The sequence below is a fragment of the Rousettus aegyptiacus genome, unplaced genomic scaffold, assembly GCF_014176215.1.
Source record: "Rousettus aegyptiacus isolate mRouAeg1 unplaced genomic scaffold, mRouAeg1.p scaffold_m13_p_5, whole genome shotgun sequence".
Taxonomy (NCBI): Eukaryota; Metazoa; Chordata; class Mammalia; order Chiroptera; family Pteropodidae; genus Rousettus; species Rousettus aegyptiacus.
In genome coordinates, this window is record NW_023416308.1 from 86550896 (window position 1) to 86574590 (window position 23695).

The window sequence follows — 23695 nt, forward strand, 5'->3', positions numbered from 1 at the left end:
CAAATTTTAAAACTTACTACTCAACTATAGTACTAAACTGTGGTACTGGCATAAGGATATTCCAACTTATTGGAATAGAACTGAGAGTCCAGAAATAAAGTCTTACATGGTCAATTGATTTTTAACAAGGGTGTCAAGATAATTCAATGGGAAAGGAATGGCATGGGAACAACTGGATATCCACATGAAAAGGAATGAACTTGGAACCCCACCTGCCATCATACTCAAAAATTAACTCAAAACACATCAGATTCAAATGTAAATCTTGTACGGGAAAACAGGAGAGAATCTTTGTGACTTTGAGGATTAAGTAAAGCATTTTTAGATATGACACCAAAGGCACAGTCCATGAATGAAAAAAATTAATTGGAGTTCATTAAAAACATTTGTACTTCAACAGACGCCTAAAGAAAGTGAAAAGACAATTCATAGGGTGGCAGAAAATATCTGCAAATCTTTATTTGACAGTGGACTTGTATCCAGAATATAGAAAGATGTTTTATAACTCGATAATAAAAGGACAGAAGTAGGTGGGGGAAAAAATGGTGTAGGTGATAGAGGTTTCGTTTGTCCCTCTGGCAACCAAATCAAAGTTGTGACAGAAACAAGATGCAAACAGCAAGGAAAAATCACCTTGCATCTAGATGAACAAGCCATACAGCTAAGGAGAAATCTAAGAAATCACCCTGCAATGGCAGAAGGTAGGACAGGGTGAGGATGTGGGGCTGCCTGGTCCCAGGCGGCTGAGTGGGACAGAGACAGCGGCAGCAAGCAGCTGCAGACACCTCTAAAAGGGGCCATGTCCACGAGTGGACTTTCATGCTGATGGACTCGCTTATTCTGAGCACCAGCTCAGGGTTGGCTGCTTGGGGAGGCGCCAGGGACTTAGAGGTGAACACTGAGTTGTCTGAGTGAGGGCCGGAAGCGAGGATCTCTCCTGGACGGAAGTGCCGAAGGTATCCATTGCTTTTCTTGAGCCTTTCCTGCTCCCAGTGTGCGGACCCAGTGCCACTGCCATAGCTGAGAGGTCATCAAACTGGATAGCAGAGGTCACTCTGCCCAGGAGTCCCTGTAACTCCACCTCCCCCAGCTCATGGCCCCACCCAAGCGTATCCTTGCTTAGTCAAGTGTCCCTTGCTGAGCAGTGTCTGGACTCACATTGGTGGCAGCTGGCCTTGGTTTCTGGTGTGACCTTTTGAGGTGTTTATAAGCACAGCATCTGTGGATTGCTTGCTAAATCTTAACAGGTAGACCTGAAGGTACACAGGCTGGGACTAAATTTGACCTGCAGCTGAACCCCTCTCAGGTGTGCCACTGGACACCTGCCACACAAAGCCACACTAATAAGACTGGGAGACTTAACAGCTTTGCTTAATCCATAGAAACAGACACAGAAAGGCAGCCAAAATGGGAAGACAAAGCAGTAGAAACCATATGAGAGAACAGAACAGAGATCCAGAATGATGGAGTCAGGCAATCTAACATATACAGAGTTCAAAACACTGGTTATAAAGATGCTCAATGAACTTATGGGAAGTGTAGATGAATTCAGTGAGAACTCAACAAAAAGAAAAAAAAACAAAAATGAAAATGGAAATTATAAAAGGGAACCAGTCATAAATGAAGAACACATTATCTAAGAGGAAAAGTATATTAAATGGAATAAACAAAGTGAATAAAGAAGAGGATCAAATGACCTATCTAGAGGATGGGAAAGCCAAGGACACTCAATTAGAATGGCAAGAAAAAAGAAACCAAGACTATAATAATAATTTAAGGAACCTATGGGACACTATTAAAGGTAAAAATATTCATGTCATAGAGGTACCTGAAGGAAAACAAGAGATTCACACCAAGACACATCATAATTAAAATGCCGAAGGTTAAATACTAAGATCTTAAAAGCAGCAAGAGAAAAGCAGTTAGTTACCTTCAAGGGAGCACTCATAAGACTGGCAGCTGATTTCTCAAAAGAAACTATGCAGGACAGAAGGGCTTGGTACAAAATATTTGACTTGATGAAGACCCAGGATCTACAACCAAGAATAGTTTATCCAACAAAGCTGCCATTTAGAGTTGAAGGACAGTTAAAGAGCTTCTCAGACAAAAATAAGCTAAAGGGATTTATCATCACCAAGCCAGTATTACAGCAAATGTTGGAAGGACTTCTTTAAGAAGAAAAAACATGTATCAAAAACAGGAATAAAGAATGGTGATGCCTACATTCTTATCAACCAGTACCTCAAATGGAAAAGAATTAAGTGCTCCAACCAAAAGATAGAGTGGCTGAATGGATAAGAAAACAAGACCTCTACATATGCTACCTACAAGAGACTCACTTAGGATTTAAAGACACACAGACTAAAAGGAAGGGGATGGAAAAAGATACTGCCTTGATGGACCTAGAGGGTATTGCGCTTAATGAAATGGGTCGGATAGAGAAAGATAGCTATCACATGATTTCATGTACATGTGAAAACTAAAGAACAAAATCAACAACAACAAAAGCAGAGATAAGCTCATAGATACGGAGAATATTTAGAGGGATACAAGACGGGAGGGGTGTTGGGAGGGACAGGAAAAAAAGCAAAGGGATTAAGAGATATAAATGGATAGTTGCAGAATAGACATGGAGATGTAGAGTGTAGCACTGGGAAGATGGTTAATAAGATGGCACTTGTTTGTATTCTCCCCTAGATTCTAGGTTGTAATAAATATGTAAGGGGGAATAGGGGTACTAGATTTAGTGGGATGATCACTGCAAGTTATGTGGATCTCTAATCACTGTGCTATACAATTGAAACTGGTATGTTATTGTATGCCAACTATAATTGAAAGAAAAGTCATTGAATTGTACAATGTAAATACAAGCAACTAATCATCCATTTCAATAAAGACAAGAAAATAATAATAAAAGAACAAATGATCTTATTAAAAAATAGAAAGAAAATCAGAATAGACATTTCTCCAAAGAAGAATAGAAATGGCCTCTAACTGCATGAAAAGATGGTCAGCATCATTAATCATTAGGGAAATGGAAATCAAAACCACAATGAACTGTGACTTCACACCTACTATGATGTCTACAATTAATTATAAAGACAGATGATGACAGATGATGATTAAAATGTTCAGAAGTATAAACACTCATACATTGCTGTTTAGGAAGTAAAATGTTACAGCCACTTTGGAAGACAATTCGGCATTTTAGTACTTCAAAAGAGAAAATTTCTCTTTTTAAATTTTTTTAATTAAAAACATTTTTTAATTTAAATAACCGGACAGGACAACAGAGGCATTCCTGGAAAGAGCGTGGTCTCACAGTATTAACTGTGTTAACTAAATCAAGTATCCTGGGGTTTTCTTTGTAGTTTTTCTCTTCACATGTAAAATAAAAATGCTACTTAACTCAAAGAGTTATTGTGAAGATTAAATAATACATTGTATTGGTCAGGGTTCTCCAGAGAAAGAGAATAGGATGTTCGTATGTGTATGTATGTATGTGTGTGTGTTTACATACCTACACACATACAGAGAGAGAGAGAGATTAGGGGGATGGATTTAAGGCATTGATCAGATCAGAAGATTGTAAGGGCTGGCAGGTCTGAGATTTTCAGTGCAGGCTGCTAGCATGGAAATTCTAGCAGGAGTTGAATTTGCAGTCTTGAGTCTCAAAACAATCTGGAGACAAAAATCCTTTCTCTTTGGAGGACCTCAGTCTTTTTTCTCTCAAGGTTTTCAACTGATCGGATGAGGTCAACCTATGGTGAGGGTAATGTGCTTTACTCAGTCTGATATAAATGTTAATCACATCCGAAAAATATCTTCACAGCAACATCTAGAATACTGTTTGATCAAACAGCTGGGCACCATAGCCTAATCAAATTGACAAATAAAATTAACCACACACTCCTCTAAGTGTTTACCACTGTGCCTGAAAATACATAGGTACTTAATAACTCTTATTTGCTTTTCTCTCTGATTTATATTTTACTTGGTTATTTTTAACTAAAGTTTTAAACCTGCCTGCCTGTCTCCAGACATACCCATACTGCCTTAGGTCAAGGCACTCGGCAAAGTTTTCTTGAGTAAATCAATAGGATTAGAGATGCATTTCTGAAGCACTCTGGTTTTTCTTATTTTAGCACTTAGCACTTTTTTGTATTCTCCCCTAGACTCTAGGTTTGTTGAATTGTGGAGATAGTATCTTTCTCTCTATTGGAAAACCTAGCACCTTTTCCAGCATATAGTAGGCTTTCAAATATGTGTTGAATAAATGAATAAGCTGGGAAGATTTGCATGTTTTTTTAAAGGGTATGCTGTCGTGTTAACATATAATTTTATCATATGCTCAACTTGCTTAATGCTATTAAGAAGTTTACAAATTGGTACAACTACTATGGAAAACAGTTTGGAGGTTCCTCAAAAAATTAAAAATAGAACTACCTTTTGACCAGCAATTGCACTTCTGGAAATTTACCCAAAGAAAATGCAAACACTAGTTCATAAAGATCTGTGTATCCTATGTTCATGGCAATGTTATTCACAATAGCCAAGATATGGAAGCAACCTAAGTGCCCATCAATAGATGATTGGATAAAGAAGTTATGGTACATATATACAACAGAATGTTACTGAGCCATTAAAAAAAATTCTAACCGTTTGTAATGACATAGATAGACCCTAGAGGGTATTATGCCAAGTGAAATAAGTCAGACAGAGAAAGATAAATACCATAAGATTTCACTTGTATGCAGAATCTAAAGAACAAAAGAAATGGAACAAACTAAATGAAGACAGACTAGCAGATACAGAGAACAAACTGGTGGTTGCCAGAGGGGAGGCGAGTTGGAGGACTGGGTGAAAAAGGTGAAGGGATGAAGAAGTACAAATTAGCAGTTACAAAACAGTCACGGGAATATAGAGTACAGCACAGGGCATATAGTCGATATTATTGTAATGGTTGTGTGTAGTGCCAGATGGGTGCTAGAGTAATAGGGGGATCACTTCATAAGAAAAAAAAGAACTTTCGATTCTTCAGTAAAAATCAGTTTTACCGTATTGCAAAATATTTGACAAAATTTGGTGAAGATGCTTTGTTCATGTGAATAATCAAGTTGGTGGAGGCACAAAATGTGAAAGATAAAGACTAATATGAATTAGGAAAATTTGCGCCATGCAGTGTGTACATTTTAGTTATACTCTTAATATTTACCTTTAATGTGCCATTCCGCTATAGGGTATTTATTTCAGTCATTGATTGTGACAAATATGGCCTATATTCTGCTTAAATTTCTAGAATGTCTTGAAGATAGCTCCACCTAGAAGTCTGTTTTATCATTTAATTGTAAATAATTTGCTTTCTTTAAAGAAGGAAAATGCTCTTTACACAACCATAGACAATCAACAGTATACACTTACATACACATTTTTTTCCTCTCAATTTTTCAAGGTGCTTTCCCCAGCTTGAGTCCTGTGAATTCTCTCAGCCATGGACCAGTGTCTGCTGGCTCTGTAACTAATCGAACACCTGTTGAATTTCCTGACACTGCTGACTTTCTTACTAAGCCAAGTGTTATTTTACACAGATCTCTGGGTGATGCACCCACTTCGCCAGATTTTTATCAACAACATAGAAATTCTGATAGTAATTTATGTAACAGGTAAGGTATCTACATGTTCACTTCTATTTTACAATATGTGTTCTTCAATAAAATATTACTTGTTTCCTAGTTCCATATTCTGACTCAATGATGAATTGTATCCTCTTTATCTAGTCGTTCTTTTTATTATAAATAAGATTTTTCTCATTTCATTGTTACTCATTTTTGAATTTAGTCATCTCCATCTAAAATGAAATAGTGGTATTCTCTCCACCATAAGATATCGGTAAATGTATAAGAGTTAATTTAGTCTGTACTACTTTAGTGATGATTTATAATACCCAGTTCATATGGTGCTCATTCTAATTTCTGCTTTGCTAGTAATAAGTGTTTACCTCAAATTTGTTGACTTTCAAAATGTTATTTTCTTCAGGGACACACAGATACTTTCTAGGATAAACCTATTAAACTTATGTAGAGATTAGAATATTAGGATGTATTGCATTTGGGATCTTGGTTAAAAAAGATTTTATAATTGTATTTAAATTTAAAAAATGGCCTCATTTATTACATATACATATGTTTCTATATATTTATCTGTTTTATCCTATAAGCTGTGGACATCAAATACTGAATTACGTTTCAACATCTGAATCAGAGTCTGGTACAGAGTGCCACAGTGGAAAGTCAGGTGAGATTGCAAAAGTCAAATATTCTTAACTTTCAGATCACTTTCTTACATTATTTTTTAGGATAAATGAATGAGTTTAACTTTATCCATTTTTAAAATGAAGATTATAGTGTTTATATCTACTTCAGAGGGAGTTATTAGGACAAATTATAAATAATAGATGGTGAAAGTATTTTGAAGAGTAAAAATGTGCTGTACAAATGAAATAATCTTAGGTTATGGCTCAAGCTCATAGTGAAATTAAGTACATTAATGATAAAATTTATACCATACACTCTAAGGCCAAAAGGTTTGTATGATTTTTTTATGGCACAGAGAGTAGCTTTAAAATTAATCATTCTGAAACATTTTATATGCTCAAACAAGAAATATTGTTGGTGATAAAACTATAGTTGTTTTATGACTTTAAACACTTCATGATTCACGCTTCCAGTAATAACTAGCTAGCTCATACCAACATGCCCCCTGAAGGTAGCTAGAAAAGCTGGACAAACAAAATCTGCTTGAAGCCATTGAAGAACTAACAACCTCCTCATAAATGCCAGTAGGAAATCAATATTCATGATAGTGCAAAACTGGAAATTATCCAAATGTCCATCAACCTGTGAATGGATAAATATCTCTAGGTATATCCATAGAATAGAATTTAATTTATTAATTAAAGGAACTAACTTCTGATACATGCTTTTATGTGGATAAACTTCAAAATATTCTAAGTGAAAGAAGCCAGGCTCAAAATATTATGTATTATAAGATTCCATTTATATAAAATTCTAGATAATTTATATAAAATTTATATAAAATTCTAGGCAAATTTGTAGAGACAATAGCCATAACAGTAATTAGCGAGAGTGAAAATAGAGTTTAACTGTAAGTAGGCATGAGGGTCCCATTTTGGGAGTGGATGAGTATGTTCTAAAACTGGATAATCATAATGGTTGCATAACTGTAAATTTACTAAAATTGTTGAGTTACACACTTAAAATGGGTGGATTTTGTGGTATATTCGATGGAGCTTTTAAAAAATAACTTATTCTCAATTCTTTGGAATGACTGATCTCAGCTGGAAGATTTTCACTTGAGGGCCCACATGTGATTGCAGTCAGATATTGGCAAGAGCGAGTCATCTGAAGGACTGATGGGGCTGAATTTCCAAGATAGATTACTCGTGTCTAACTATGACCTCTCTATGGTCTTCTTCCAAAATGTTGGCTGGATTCTAAGAGGAGGAAGTAGAAGCTGCCAGTTTAGTTAATGCCTCCACCCCAAAACAGAGTATCACTTCTGCCATATTTCTGTTAATCAGAACAGTCATGCAGCCTGTCCATATTTAAGGGGATTGGGAAATAAATGCTCTTTCTTGATGGGGCGGCAAGAATACATTTCAAGAGTGCATGTGGGACAAGAGATGGTGTTGTGGACATCTTTGGAAAAGAAATCGCTACCTTTATTGCAACTATTTTTATTATTATGTGTAAGATATAGTTATTACAAGATTAGATCATTAAAAGGTAAATCAGGTACCTTGCATGTCAACAATTTTTAGATTGATGGCTGTTTTAGATTATTGTAGTTACTGTCTTAACTTACTAAGAATAGGTGAATATTCTAAATTTCATTTCTTAAAATAAATGTCTTTCATTTGGAAAAAATTTTTCCAGAGGATAATACTTTCTGAACATTAGTTTATTACTTTTTAGTATATTCAGTGCATCAGGTTCAGATTTGAATAACATTTATTGAGCACCTATTATGTGTAACATCTACTAAGGTAGGTGTTACTATCCACATTTTACAGGGGCAAAAGCTGGCCATTGTTAAATACAAAAATCAGAATTTAAACCTAGTTCTTCTAAAACTCAACTCCAATGAGTACACACTTATACCTTTGCAATTAACACATAGATCAATTAACAAAATATTACCATCACCTTAGAATTCCCCCCTCAAACCCCATTCCAGGTTTATCCTCCAGAGACAACATTCATCCTGTCTTTCAGTACTCATCATATGTATCAGCTTTGATATTTTTAAACCTTTTGTAATAGGAATCACAGAGTATGTACCTTGTGTCTGGCTTCCTTACCCAACACTGTATTTTTAAGAATCATACATATTGTTGCATGTGATTGTAGTTCTTTCTCTTTGCTCTGTAGTGTTCAGTTGTATGAGTACACTAGTTTATTCTATTGTTGATGGGTTTTGGGAAAGTTCCTGTACAGGGTATTATAAGTAGAATGAATTTTCTTTTTTACATGTGAGTGAATACTGTTTAGCTACCAATGCTGCTTTCTTTTTCCATGTTATTTGGGGAAAAGATTATTATTAATATCACATTGGTAGAGAAATAAGTCATAGTTCATGATACTGTGTTTTCATTTTTATATGTGCCTTAATCTCATTCATAATTATGAATTTAGAGTTTTCATATCCAAAACTCAAACAATTTCAGATGTTGGAAATTGTTTACATTAAATTGGTAAAAAGTTCCCATCAATAGGGACTTTTCTGTTTCTCACTTTTATAAAGGATATCTGGATATCTGCCCATATCTTTCGCCCATGAGTAGATATATCAGGTTAAATGTCTATATTGGCAGAGCACAAGGTACCTGGACCAAACAGTCCAGCAAGATACAACTTACTGGTGTAATTAATTAATTAGTGTCATTAATTTATATCATTTGGTTCACTTTATCTGAATTATTTTGCCAATAATTTCTTATAAACCTATCCATATAAAGTTTTATTCTTATTTATTAACTGTATATGTTTTTTGAAAGGTGATGAAGACAACACCATTTTCTCAAAAGAATCACTTAACTTTACAGAACCTCAACAAGAAGTGGAAACAGAGAACAGAGGTTGCAGAAAATTATTTTTGGAAGTGGATAATCACCTACCAGAAGAGGCCCAGAATGAACAGCAACCAAATGTAAAAGATAAACTTTCAATATGATTATGTTAAAGTGAAATATAATGTTAGTGCTTAATTTCATTATTTTTGTCCAGAACGAGGTGTTTAATATAAAATATTTAATTTTTTTTTCTTTACTGAAAAAGCCACTAAACCACATTAAAGAAAACCTTGGATAAAAAAAATAATTACTTCTAAATTCATCCTAGAACAACAAAGTGCAGCACTCATTTTATAGTAATATATTATTTTCTATGCCAATATTTTCTTCACTGTATATGTGTCAACTCTGAGGAACATGTGCATAGTCATTAAAAGACAATGAAAATCTACTTTCTTAAAATAGCAATTTTTTTTCTGTTCTTAAAGGAAAAAAATCCATCCATTTCTCTTGGGAAGTAAAGATAGTAATAAATGCCAATATAAGGACATGAGTGTCTTTCAATTATCTTTGATATCTGTAACTTCAAAAATGAAAATAGATTTTAGATTTGTATAGTGTTTTGAAAATATATTTTTACTTATAAAAGTAATGTCAAGGTTAAGAAGTCTTCCGATGCCTGAAAGACATATTTATGTGTATGAAGATAGTATTCTACAAAGAGAAGAAATAGGAAGTACAAGTTATGTTTGAGAAAAGTTGTAGAAAATAGACTGACCATTTTTTAATGTTTAATTTTAAGTGTTCTCATTTAGATATGGACTTAAAAATATTTATAAAAGGAAAGGTTAAGTTGGTCTGGGTTTTTTTCCTCTGTGTCTACAGATTGAACAGGAAGCATCGCTGGACCTGATTTTAATAGAAGATTATGACTCCTTAATAGAAAAGATGAGCAACTGGAATTTTCAAATTTTCGAACTTGTAGAAAACATGGGAGAGAAATCAGGAAGAATCCTTAGTCAGGTTTGTTTCAGATCTCCACTGTTTTTAAAAAATTATAAATGAATATTTTTGAATCTTTATAAAAAGCAAAATTTAAAAATGTATAATATTGGTTTAGCCATAAAGTCAACATTTTTCATTGAATTGTTTTTTCACAAATGAGATTTTCAGTAGAAAATTTGAAAAAAGAAACATAAAAACCCATATATAAACATATACAATGTATATCATGTAATTATATGTATAATATATAAATGAAAAGTATGAGATTAAATTTTACCAAAGAATAAAGTTTTGCTTTATATTGAATTGTGAGGTTGAAAAGGACATGAAAAGTGATCTAGTTCTAACCATTGAAACTTATGCTTCCTTTTCTTCACCTGCCCTCCCTGTACTTTACTCAAGGCCAAATGGTTCATTTCTTGCTACAGCCATGGAAAAATACCTCCAATTTAGCACCCTGACTCAAGGTTCTACATGATGGGTTCACACAACAGCATCAGATTAACCTTCCCAAAATATCACTCTCATTAACTTCAAAGTATCTTATTTAGGAAATATAAGAACATAAGGATAAATTATGTGCAGGTATATCAGTTCATCTCATTGAAGTCTTTAGTGCAAAAATGTAAATAAATTGTTGACTTTTTTTTTTAACACCTAGGGAGGGCTAGAATAGAAATTATATGCCCTTCAAAAAATTATGGATAAAAAGCTCTTTAAAGAATGGAAAAATTTAAAAACTGGGACATGATAACTTTGGTTTTTCAAGGGCTTTAGGGTAATGCCTTCCTTTTTCATGTTTTGGAAAAATTCATTGTAGGGAAATTTTTAGTAAATTATTAACTTAAAGACATGTACATGGTTAACTCTCCTAAATGCAATTCACAAAAAAACATGATATACTTAACTACAAATAGAAATTCTGATTTTTAAAGTGAACTTTATTTTAATTGACATTTAGGTTATGTATACGTTATTTCAAGACACTGGTTTATTGGAAATATTTAAAATTCCCACTCTACAATTCATGAACTATTTTCGTGCATTAGAAAATGGCTATCGAGACATTCCTTGTAAGTATTAACGAATCTTATTATTGAAATTCAAATAATACTGGTTTTTGAAACTTTTTATTATTTTTCCCTTCAGATAGTCTCCTAAACACTTAGATTACATGTTTGAAAAAGTTTTAAATAAGGATTTAAAATCTGTGTCCTACTACTACCATTAACATTTTGGTGTATATTTTTCTAGACTTTTCTTATACCTATTTTTTATAAAGTAAATTATAATATTGATACCTATTTATAATTTGCTTTTTCACTTACTACATGATATATATCTTTCTATGTTAATATTTATCTGTGTGCCTTATCTTTAAAAATATTTAGTAATATTAAGTCAAGAGCTTCAGAAAATTCTTGACTTTAAAGTGTGTAAAATTTTACCATAACATTTCTATTTTTAATGGCTTTTAATTTTATGGTAAAATGTCATTTGAATTTCATCTTAGGAAAAGATACAGTTTTCTTTATGTGTCAATACATTCTACAGTTTCCCTTCTTATGGACATATTTGGCGAAAATCAATTATATAGAGAGCAAATCATTAAATTATTAATTGGGATATCATTAATAATGATACTTAGTAATTCAATGTGAGTTATATGTACTATAATTTCCACTAATAAAGTATGCAATTTAGAAAGTGACTAAATTTTATGGATGGAATAAAGTGCTACTTTAAGATGAACTTCAAGGGAAGGAGAATGGGTAGAAAGAGTTGTTAAGGAGTATTTATTATCACCTCCAACTAGGATATATTGGTTAAGTCTCTAGATCTAACTTTTCTAAACTTTAGTTTACAAGTTTGTAAGTGAGAATAACAATAGTACTTACCTATAGGTAGTGTGATGTGATTCATGTAAAGCACATATCAGAATTCGTGAGACATGGTAAATGGTCAATAAAAGGTGGTGATTGTATTAATAATAATTAAGCTCTTAGTTGATTGATATGATGTCATAGCTGTAGCCTTAACACTTAGTATTGTATCTTCTAATTCTACATGGTAGGTAGTCATTAAATATTTAAATGTTTAACTTTTATTGAGTATCAGCTCTAACTATAATCATTAGATTCACAAAGGTTATCTCCTTTAATCTTTGTTGGAAGGCTGTATTATCTACCATTCATGGGTGAGAAGTAAAAATTCAGAAGGATCTTCCCCAAGATCATTTAACCAGAAATAGCAAAGCTGGGTTTCACTTACAGGTCTTGCCTTTTTTCACATTGTGGTATTTAGCAAACTAGTGCTTCATTGACCATGCATGTACTATGGATATGGATATGGATGTGTTCACATACCATTTAATATTTAATTTTTATAGCAGGCCTGAGAAAAAAGTATTTCTCATCTTTTTTTGCTTTCTTTTTTCTTTCTTTTCTTTTTTTTTTTTTTTTTTTGGCGGGAGGTACAGGGAAGTTCAAATGTCTAGAATTTGTAACTGTGCTATGTGCCTGTGTGCAAAACCTGTTTTGTCTACAAACATGAGTCTCCATAACCCAGACTCTGTTTACAAAATGTTTTTTAGAACTAAGTAAATTTTTTAGTGCCTTCCAATCAGCCCTTGTTACCTTGCCTTTTCTTTGACCCCTTTACTATGTTTTCATAGTATAAGTGTAAGTTTTTAAAAAATACAGCAAGAGGCTTTAAAAAATAAGATGGAACAATAATTATGGGAAATTATTCTAAGCCATACATTTTATATAGGAGGATGACTAGAAAATTATTGTAGTTTTTAAAATGTCCTATGTGAAACATAACAGAATGTTCAATTTTATAAAACATTTTGGTGACTTCAGATCACAATCGTATACATGCCACAGATGTCCTACATGCAGTTTGGTATCTGACAACACGGCCAATTCCTGGCTTACAGCAGATCCACAATGATCGTGGAACAGGAAATGAAACAGGTATTTCCTTCTACAAATCTTTCTTTTAATAGGAATAATAAATCAAGCTATTTCATTTCATTACCTCTCTCCTTTTAAATTTTTCATTAAGTAACCTTTGATACATGCAAAAAACTATGTAAGTTTTGATACATAATAATGACATGCAGATTAGGAAACCTACTACCTATTAAGAGCTAGGTTAAGATCCAAATTGCTGCATCTACCGTATCTCTCTTTTCTATGACCCATCCTTGCTGATTTTCCTTTGAGGTAACTACTATCCTAAATATTATGATAATCATTTTTTTCTTTCAATTCATTTTTTGTTTTAGGTATATCATATAAATTTAAAATATATTCCCAGTGAAAGGGGACATATTTAAAAGCTTCATCTTTTAAGTATTTAAATGATATTAAAAACATTTAACTTTCAAACTTTGTTCCTGAAGAAGTTAGTTCTGTTCCTCATCATAGCTATAATTATTTATACAAATAAATTAAGTTATAACATTCATGGTTGGTTCCCTTATTCTAGATTGTAAAAGAGGGGAGAAATGATGACAGACAGACAGACAGACACACACACACACACATACACACACGGACAGAATTTGCTCGTTACAAATGCCTGAGAAACAGCACCATACTTATCAGTGTAAATGTCATAGACTCAGCCACTGCTTTGTAATCTCTGGTAATTAAGTCAAAAGCACTATTATTTGTTTGATGAATTTGCCCTATGTTCATTTTTGTCTGCCATAATATTGACTCTTTTCTATTGCTCTTTATTCCTTCCAGTAGTTCTGTGCTTCCATTGGAGATCATTTTCTCTAGCTTTTTTGTTTGTAGTTGTATTTATTTTGTCTTAGAATATTTTCATATTTCGGTACATTTGAAGATATCATTCCATTATCTTCTGGTTTCTGTAGATTCTGTTGACAAATTAGCCATACATAAATGTTATTTCTTTTTAAAACTACTGTGTCCCTTTTCTCTTTGCTGTTGGTGTTTATCATTTTATCTGTATTAGTCCTGCTTGGTGTTTGGTGAACTTGAATATGTTAAGATTAATATCCTCTATTGGTGTCTATAATGCTCTTTAAAATTCCAGCCTCTTCCTATTGCCCAATTCCAAAGCTACATCTACATTTTTAGGTATTTGTTACAGCAATACCCCACTTCAAGGTACCAAAATCTGTTACTAGGTTTCTATTGCTGCTGTTAGAAATTACCACAGATTTAGTGGCTTAAAACAGTACAAATATCTTATAATTCTGGAGTTCAGAAGTCTGAAATAAGTCAAACTGGGCTCAAATCAAGGAGTCAGTAGGATTGTTTTCATCTTAGAGTCTCTAATGGAGAATCTGTTTCCTAGCCTCTTCCAGCTTCTAGAAGCCATCTGCATTCCATGGCTCATGGCCCCTTCTTTAAAGACAGCAGCGTAGCATCTTCAAGTCTCTGACCGTGACCTTTTCATCCTTCCAAGGGATTAGCAAAAAGTGGACCAGCTACAGCCTTGGCTTTCTGTCCAGAGTATACCCTCCAGACAGTGAACCTACTACTATTAATATCTTCTGTAGTCTGGACAGGTTGAAAAATTTCCAAATTATCAAGTCGTGGTTCTTTTTTGCTTAACAGTTCTCTTTCGATTTCTCCTTCTGCTACAAACAGTAAGAATCCAGATTCTATCTTCAATACTTTGCTTAGGAATTGCCTCAGGTAAAAATCTAAGTTCATTGTTACAAGTTTCGAGTTCCACATTAATGGCAGCAGATGACTTGGATAAGCTTTCTGCTATCGTATAACAGTGATCTCCTTTCCCCTGGTTTCAAGTAATATATTCCTTATTTTTTTCTGAGCCCTCATTGGCAGTTTGTTAACAGCAGTTTTCTATCACCAGCCTGCTCACCATGATTTAAGTATTCCCTAATGCAGTATGTGTTTTCTCTCCCATCATCCTTACTTCCTTCAGAGTTCTTAGTAGCAGTGTTGTAAGTCCTTATACAGAGTGCTATGGAATCAAGTATCTGTAGAAGACAAGACTTTGGGAGACCAAAAAGATGTTGAAATGGAAAATTATGGTGAAAATAAAGACTATTAGGACTAGGGAGTGTGCTGCCTTATTCCGATTGCATTGGAGGATAGGAAAGAAATGTTTATGACACCAAAAGCACTAGCAACATCAAACTAAAAAGCTTCTGCATGAAGGAAACAATTAAGAAAATAAAAAGACAGCCTACAGAAATAAAGAAAGAACTTGCAAACCATATAGCAGACAAGAGGTTACTATCCAAAATACATAAAGAATTCATACAACTCAACAATAAGCAAACAAACAAACAATCTGATAAAAAAAAAATAGGCAGAGAAACTAAATAGACATTTTTCCAAAGAGAAGTCTAACTTGGTACATGAAAAGATACTTGATATCACTAATTATCAGGGAATTGAAAATTATCACAATATGTCAACTCATACTTGTTAAGGTGGCTAATATTTTAAGTCTATGTTTATAGAGTATTTATTAGGTAAGTAAACAAATAAGATCATATTACCTACGGGGATTCCCCTCCCTAACTTCACTGTAAGGAAGTTATAGATAATGCTGGTTTATTTTGCTTGTTCCTCAGATACTGATGATAGAATTAACCCTGGACAAATTGCTTACATTTCTTCGAGGAGCTGCTCAATTCCAGATGAGAGCTATGGTTGTCTGTCTTCAAACATTCCTGCGTTGGAATTGATGGCTTTATACGTGGCAGCTGCCATGCATGATTATGATCACCCAGGGCGGACAAATGCATTTCTAGTGGCTACAAATGCCCCCCAGGTAGGAAATACTTTTTCAGACAGTTTAAAGAGGGATTGTGAAAATTTACAACCATTCTGTATATCCTCTTATAAATCACCCTTCAGTTCAATCATATGGCCATTCCATCTACATTGTAATTAATTGGCTATTAACACATGGTATTGACATGATGTGATCTGAAGAATTAGGAGGAAACTGAATCACTTTCCATGAAAAAAACAAAATGTTGAAGAGTGACTCACTGTTTTTATGAAATTCTGGAGTTCTTGCTGTAAATATTTTTGTCTTTGAGCAAATCGATAAGTTCCTGACTAGATATAAGACTTACTCTTTCTTCTGGCAAGGTTGTTTATATGGCTAAAAACTATAATGATGGAAAACTTGTTTTTGTTGTTGACCTTTTTTACCTCTAAGACATGCGTTAATACCCAGGCTCTTAATCTCTTAATTCTGATTAGTGTGTGAAAAATTCACCTAGTACAACATTATTTTTGTATTCATTACAGCTGATAAAGTGCAAGATTCCTTTATGGTCACAATTTGCATAAGATGTAGGAGTTCTCAACAAATGGATACTGTAATTGTAATAGCTTTAAACATTAGGACTTGGAATCGAGTACCTGGTTTTAAGTAGAATTTAGTGTGGGTGTTTATTTAGGCCAGTGATTCCTGAAACGTCATCTTTCTATTTCTAACTGCATGACTTACAGAGGGTAGTCAATGATTGTTTGCTGAATTTATCTTTTTCACTTTTCACTTATATTTTAACTTAAGTTCTGATTATTTCATTTTCTGTAGCTATTCTCTGTGTTTCTTTTCTCCTTTCCATCTCTTTACATATTCTCATTTTAAAATGTAGGGGGTGAGTTCTCTGGCCAGAGCAAGAGCAGAATTCAGAGGGGAGAGGGAAAGAAAAGGTTAAAGTGCTATGTGATTCATTTTCTCATGATTTCCACAGGTAACTGTTTAATGAAGTTCAACCTAGATATTATATTAGTATTTGTTCTTCTATGGGAGACAAATACACAATGCTGTGTGTGTGTGTGTGTGTGTGTGTGTGTGTGTGTGTGTGTCTTGTTAAATTGTATACCTGAAACTTACTGGATTTTGTTAACCAATGTCACTATAAAAAAAAATATTTTTTAAGTATTTGTTCTTTTTTTAAGAATTGCTGTGAGAAAAATAACCCACTAAGGAGCACACGTTTCTTCATTAGCAGTACCATTCTGCAAGAATCAATGCCCATTCTTTTGTAGCCTAAAATTTTACAATTTTCGAAAGTCCCTTGGTCTTATGGTGAATCATAGACCTGGGCAGTAATGACACATAGAAAAGGCACTAGCCTTGGGCTCAAGAAACTCAAGTTCGATTTCTGGTTATCCACTTATTAGTTATCTGACCTTACAAATCACCCTTATCTTTCTGAACCTCAAAATATGTACTTATGGACTGTTTTCTACTGTTTTATGTATTTGAGAGGCTCCTGAATCAGATAATCATGTAGGTAAAATTTGTTTACCATTTTTTCCCACTCTTTGCTTTTAGTCTGTTTTTTATTAACTTTGAGTATTGGCGAGTCAGATTTGTTTATTACTTTTCCTTCAAGGATATTAAGAATGAGTGAATTCTAGGTTACCTCTCTCACGTGCAGAGAATTTAAAAACACTGATACATGAATATAATTTATAAAGTTATATACTCAGAACTTACTGTAATCAAAATACAGAGTCTGGACATAATATGTTTCTAACGTTTCATTGATAAGGATTGCCAATAGATGGAAAGCTCAGGAATGGAAATTGATTAGAGTTCAGCAACTGAAAAAGTATAGCCTTTTACCTCGTCTCTTTGCTTACTTTTCACTCATCTTCAGTCTGTTCCCAACACATAACAGCTAAAGTGAACCTATTTAAATATTTCATTTAAACTTTCTGTTCCAAACCCTCCAATGGCATTCACCACCTTCCTAATAAAAGTCATCACAATGGCTCAGAAGGCCCCACATGATGTAGCCCCCATTAATTCTCGTTTTACTTATCCACTCAGGTTTAGCTTTCCTGGCTTCCTTGCTATTTTCTTCTATATCCTAGGCACACTCTCTTTTGAGAGCCTTTGCACTTTCTGTCTTACCTGCCCAGAGTGCTCCTTCCTCAGATGTCTGTATGGCTTACTTTGTCACCTCCTTCCATTTCAGAAGCCCCTTCCTGGAATTCATCATGTTCCTTTCCTGCTTTATTTTTTCCATAGCAACGATCATTTAGCATGCTACATGTTTTGTTTATTTAGTACATATCTCTTCTTGGTGGGACATAAGTTTCCATGAGGTTGTCAGGGATTTTTGTCTCTTTTATTCCCTAATACCTCGAACTAGTACCTAGCACATACAAAAGGCATTCAGTAAATATTTGTTGAATGTTGAAGGATGCCCGATTTCTTTGCAGAACTGTAGTTTGTCTGAAATGTACTCAGTTCTTCCCAAAGAAATGAAATTCATGAGAGCTTCTTCTGCTAGTGCCTGTGAGATAAGGACTATTTTGTGAAAGCTTTCTGCTTACTGTGTGGGTGTTATCAGGCCATAAGTAGTGAAAGGTATTGCTGCAGTGTATTATAAAAAATGACAGTAGTATATATATAATACCACCCACTGAATCAAGCATTCCTCTTCTTTCTCATGGTAAAGAAAGTGAACTGGGAAGTCATGTGAGGATTATTTTGAATCACCATGAAAGAAGGTGAAACATTTAGTCAGGTTTATCCTGGAGGGATGTCAGTATCTGAGATTTCTGAGCTACTTCCAAATGAAAAGTTAGCTGAAAGATGAAGATTAGTGCCTAAGATATTAGAGTTTATAATATATTTGGATGAGGTTGGTGTAAAGGGAAATAAAATAAAAGTCGAGATTTATAAATGAGATAGTCATAAATATATTTGGCCCCCAAAATATGGCTCAAGATAGTAACTAAACACATGTATTTGTCTCCCCTTCCTCTTGATTAAAATAACAATAAAGAATGCGTTTATTGCTACAGAGAGGAATAGTTAAGAGTAGATTAAAGAATTTGATACTATTTTGGGAAAATTAAAAATGTGGATAAATATTGAGAGATAAAAGTATACTAGAAAGGGGCTACAGCCTAAGTGGAACCCTAGAGAGACTCTTGATGCCTTTGCCCCTGCATTCTCTTCTTTATGTGTGTGTATACATACACACTCACACACACATATGCACACACACTTGAGCATGCTTGCATGCAGCCCCATACACATGTACCACACACCTTTAAGCAAAGCTACTGCAGCCCTGCATTTACCTGCAGGCAGAAAACTCATCTCTTAGATATTAAGGGAAACTGCCAGGAGAGAATTACTAGTGTGGGTATTAGTATTCCAGAGTAAATCTTTCTCATTCTAGAAATTGAACAGCTGGCACCCAGTGTGGTAATTCTGAAGCAAAACCCTCTAGGTAACAAGCCCCGTCCACATTCAGAGTTCCTGCTCATCCTTCCCTAATTAAAGAAAAGACTTGGCAATAAAACATACACAATAGCAGAGGAAAATCATACTTGCAATCTAGAATTCATTTTAAAAAATATCAATGGATAACCAAGGATCACCAGACATATGACATTAACCAGTTGCTTGGAAAGTAAGGCTACGATAAACAGAATAACTTAATTGGGGAGAGAGGGGACATAATTTAGGGAATAGAAAAACACTGAATTTTTTTTTAATTTCTCAAGAGATTTTGGAAAACATTGCCTCCATAAGAACAGGAAACTATGAAAAAGAAAGCATCAGAGAATCAGAGTCCTTAGAAACTAAAAATATTGCTGCAGAAATTTAAAAATTCAACACAAGCATTGGAAATAAAAGTCAGGTAATCTGTCCTAGAATACAGACCGAAAAGACAAAGACATAGAAAGTAAAGGGAAGGAAAAGAGGATAGAGGGGAATAGATCAAGATATTGGAAGTTCCAGAAGGAGAAGCATCTGTGGCTTGAAGTAGTCCGCCAAATGCCAGAGAAGTTGAATGGGGGGAGGCGGGGGGACACTGAAACCTACACATAGTACACCATGGTAAAACTTCAGAACAACAGTGTAAACAACAACAACAACAACAAATTCTTGAGAGGATGAAAACACACTGATAAAAGAACAAAAGTCCGGCTGGCACCATGTTTTAGCAACAATGGACGCTAGATGATACTGGAATAAAGTCTTCAAAATTCTAAGACGATTTCATTCCCTCGTTCGTTTATTCATTCAACACATATCGGGTGCATGCTATGGGGAGAGGCACTGTTATAGGCATTATTATTGAACTAAATAGGCCAAAAAATTCTGCTCCCATGGAACTTACATTCTAGTAAGGAAGAAAAAAAAATTGTGGGTGTGAGAGACAAAGAGACAGTGATCTTAAATGCTAGAAAAAGTAAACTGAGAGGAGACAGGGAGTGCCGGCACAGAGGGGTTATTTTCAGGTTAGATTTCTGTATCCTGCTAAGGTACAGTAGAGCTTTAAGAGCAAAATAATGATAATCTTAGATTCCCAAAGATTTTTAGAAACCATGTCCCATCAATCCCGAGAAAGTTACCTAAAAAATGTGTTTTAGCAAAACAAGAGCGATAACAAAGACAAAGGATCTTAGAAGATAATCAGAGTACCAGAAATTTTAGAACCCAGAACTTTGGGGTAAAGGAGTCCCCAAGATGAGAGCTGTTCATCAAGACTATTTGTTGGTTTTCTGCAGCACCTCATTTGTACTACCTCTACTGGATTTTTTTAAGTCAGGAATATTTTCTTTATGAAAATAATCTTTCATAATCCAAGACTTTTCATTTTTCAAAAGTACCCTCTTTAATCTTATGACTCTGACCTAGAGATTTAATGTTTCCTCCTGCTTCATATATTCCAAAAAAAGGACATTAATTTAGGTTTGTCACTCTTCCTTTGTTTGATCTAAGTCTTTCATATGTCTGGTTTTCTCTTACTCATATTTATTGAAAGTTATTAATTATCAAAATAGTTATTTATATAAAAAGTTATTATTTATGTTAGAGTTGTATTAAACCCCTTTTCAAATCCTTCTGACACAAAAAGGAAGGTGAAAAGTAAAGTTTATAATCAAATAATTGGCTTTGCTAAATTAAAGATGTGTCTGCCTGTGGAGAGAAAGAAATCCATAACTAGTGAAAGCACATAGCAAGATGCTTTAGCACAAAGTCAGAGGGCGTTAGTTATTGCAGCTCTAAATTAGCTGGGGCCCTATCTTCTTTCTCTGGTTGTCATAGAAGGCTCATAGGTCGGCTTCATTATCTCTTTTACCTGGAATGTTTTTCTCACTAAGTTTAAGCTTGGCTTATTGCTCTACGTGCAATCATCCAGTATCTTTCTAACTGACAGTTGCCTCCTACTTACTGCTCCTTGGTTCCTTCTTGATTCCACTCAGCTATGAGGTAGTGAGTTTATTGGAGTCCCGCTAAGGACTCCTTTCCACTTATTCTCCAGGTGAGTTTTTCCTTCTTATGCATGACTTAGTTGGTCTTCCTTCAATCCGTGACCACTTTTACTGTGTTCTTGAAGTTTCCACTGTGGTGATTATATCTAGATTCCAATATTCAGATTTTTGGCCCCTATTTTATATTCATTCCTTTGGTAATTTCAAAGAGTAATTTGGGATGGTAAAGGAATTCTGAACTTAGTCATTTCTCTCATTAATCTTGCCAGCTAATTAAGTCAGCTAGCTCAACATTGTGCTCTATTGAGTTGGGAGTTTGGTTATTTCTTCCTGAACAAAGCTATTCTCATAGTTTATCAGTCTTCATTGGATTTGAGCATGGATTAGTCAAATCACTATTAAATGTAAAGTGACCCCTTAGGGAGTCTTTGAAGCTTATGCTTTCTCTTTGGGATTTATGATGCATAAAGCTGTAATAAGGTTAGTGTGAAATGCCTTTTTTATTGAGATATAATTGACATTCGATATTGTATAAGGTGTACGGTGTGTTAATTTGATACACATAATTGTAATATGATTACCACTATAGCAATAGCTAGCACCTCCTTCATGTCACATAATTTTTTTGTGTATATTGAGAACATTTAAGATCTAGTCTCTTAGCAACTTTCAAGTACAGATTACAGTACTGTTAACTATAATCACAGTGCTGTGCATTAGATCCCCAGAACTTATTAATCCTATAACTAGAAGTTTGTACTCTTTATCCAACACCTCTTCAATGCCCCCACCCCCTGGCAATCACCATTCTACTTTTGTTTCTATGAGTTCAACTTATTTAAATTCCTGTCTTTCTCTGACTTATCTCACTTGGCTTAATGCCCTCAAGGTCCATTCATGTCATCACAATGGCAGGATTTCTTTCTCAAAGCTGGATAACATTTTAATATTATATACACATACACAACGTCTATATCCATTCATCTGTTAATGGGCTCTTAGAATGTTTACATAAAATAAATTAAGATCTCAGAATATGTATCTTAACCGAGATTGCATTCTGTTTTTATCTGCCCTTCCTTCCCATTAGACAGGAAGCTCTATGAAAACGGGGATGGGCTTTATTTTTATCATCAGCCTTTAACATTGGCTGTGGAAGTTCTTTTTATAATTACTCTGCTCATTAAAATTGGTTGTGGGGGGGTGGGGGCAGCAAATCTTAACTCTTTTTATGTTCAAAACACAATACATAGACATATATGTTTTATCTGTTGTATTAAAATTTCATGAGAGAATGATTAGGAAAAATTATCTAACAAGACTAAAAAAAAAAAGTCTTGTTAGGTGACAATAATGAAAAAAAGGTTGGTTAACACTTAACAAACCTTGATATTAAAATCTGACAAAGATAATACAAAAAAAGAAAACTCACAGGGCAATCTTACTCATAAACATAGATGTAAAAACCTTAAACAAAATTATATCAAACTTTAATCTAGTAATATTTAGAAAAGATAACCTTGAACAAGTTAGATTTATCCCAGAAATGCAAGATAATTTGAACAAAAAAGTTAATGAAATTCTCACATTAACAGATTAAAGTTCTAAATTATTTCATTATCTCAATTATTACAGAAAAACATTTTATAAGACATTGGTTCCTAATAAAAACTCTTAGCAAAGTAGGAGTAAAAGAGAACTTTCTTAATCTGATAAAGGGTATCATTAAAAAAAATAATAACTTAAGCAAAACATCACATACTTAATAGTGAATTGCTGAATACTTTCTCTTTGATATCAATAATGAGACAAGTACGTCTGCTATTCAAATAATACTAGAAAGTCTAGTTAGTATAGTAAGTTAGGAAAAAGAATTAAAATGAGCAAGGATTAGGAAGGAAGAAACTAAAGTATCATTATTCTCAGATAATATGATTGTGCAGGTAGAAAAAAATTTAAATCTTCAAATAAATTATTAAAATGAATGAGAAATTTTAGCAAGATTATTAGATAAAAGGTCAATATATAAAAATAATTATACCTTTAAAGCTGCAGATAATTAGAAAATTAAATTATTTTTCAAAAGGTAGCATTTACTATTAATAGCATCCAAAAATATGAAGTACTCAGAAATAAATGTAAATTTTGTGAGGAAATTATAAAACTTATGTACTTTAAAAAACAAATGGGGATATTCCGTGGTTACAGATTGCATCAACATTTTAAGATAGTCAGTTCCTCTTAAATAGATTTATAGATTCAGTGTAACCAAACATCCAATCCCAGAAGGCAAGGATTTCTTAAACAGAGAAGGAAAAAACTAACCATAAAAGAAACTATTGATGAATTAATTATACTACACTAAATG

General features: G+C 33.8%; 1 protein-coding gene across 4 annotated transcripts in view; it reads left to right on the top strand.

The window, feature by feature from the left end:
• Nucleotides 1-23695, top strand: part of PDE3B (phosphodiesterase 3B) — a 133282-nt gene that overhangs the window by 97760 nt on the left and 11827 nt on the right. Inside the window, exons 6-12 of one of the 4 annotated variants that reach the window (XM_016162078.2) lie at nt 5453-5663; nt 6218-6294; nt 9077-9228; nt 9977-10114; nt 11058-11169; nt 12961-13074; nt 15687-15886. In XM_016162078.2, coding sequence (XP_016017564.2) covers nt 5453-5663; nt 6218-6294; nt 9077-9228; nt 9977-10114; nt 11058-11169; nt 12961-13074; nt 15687-15886 — 1004 coding nt within the window. The remainder of the gene's footprint in view (nt 1-5452; nt 5664-6217; nt 6295-9076; nt 9229-9976; nt 10115-11057; nt 11170-12960; nt 13075-15686; nt 15887-23695) is intronic. The other 3 variants (XM_016162087.2, XM_016162096.2, XM_016162105.2) reach the window with 3 other exon arrangements.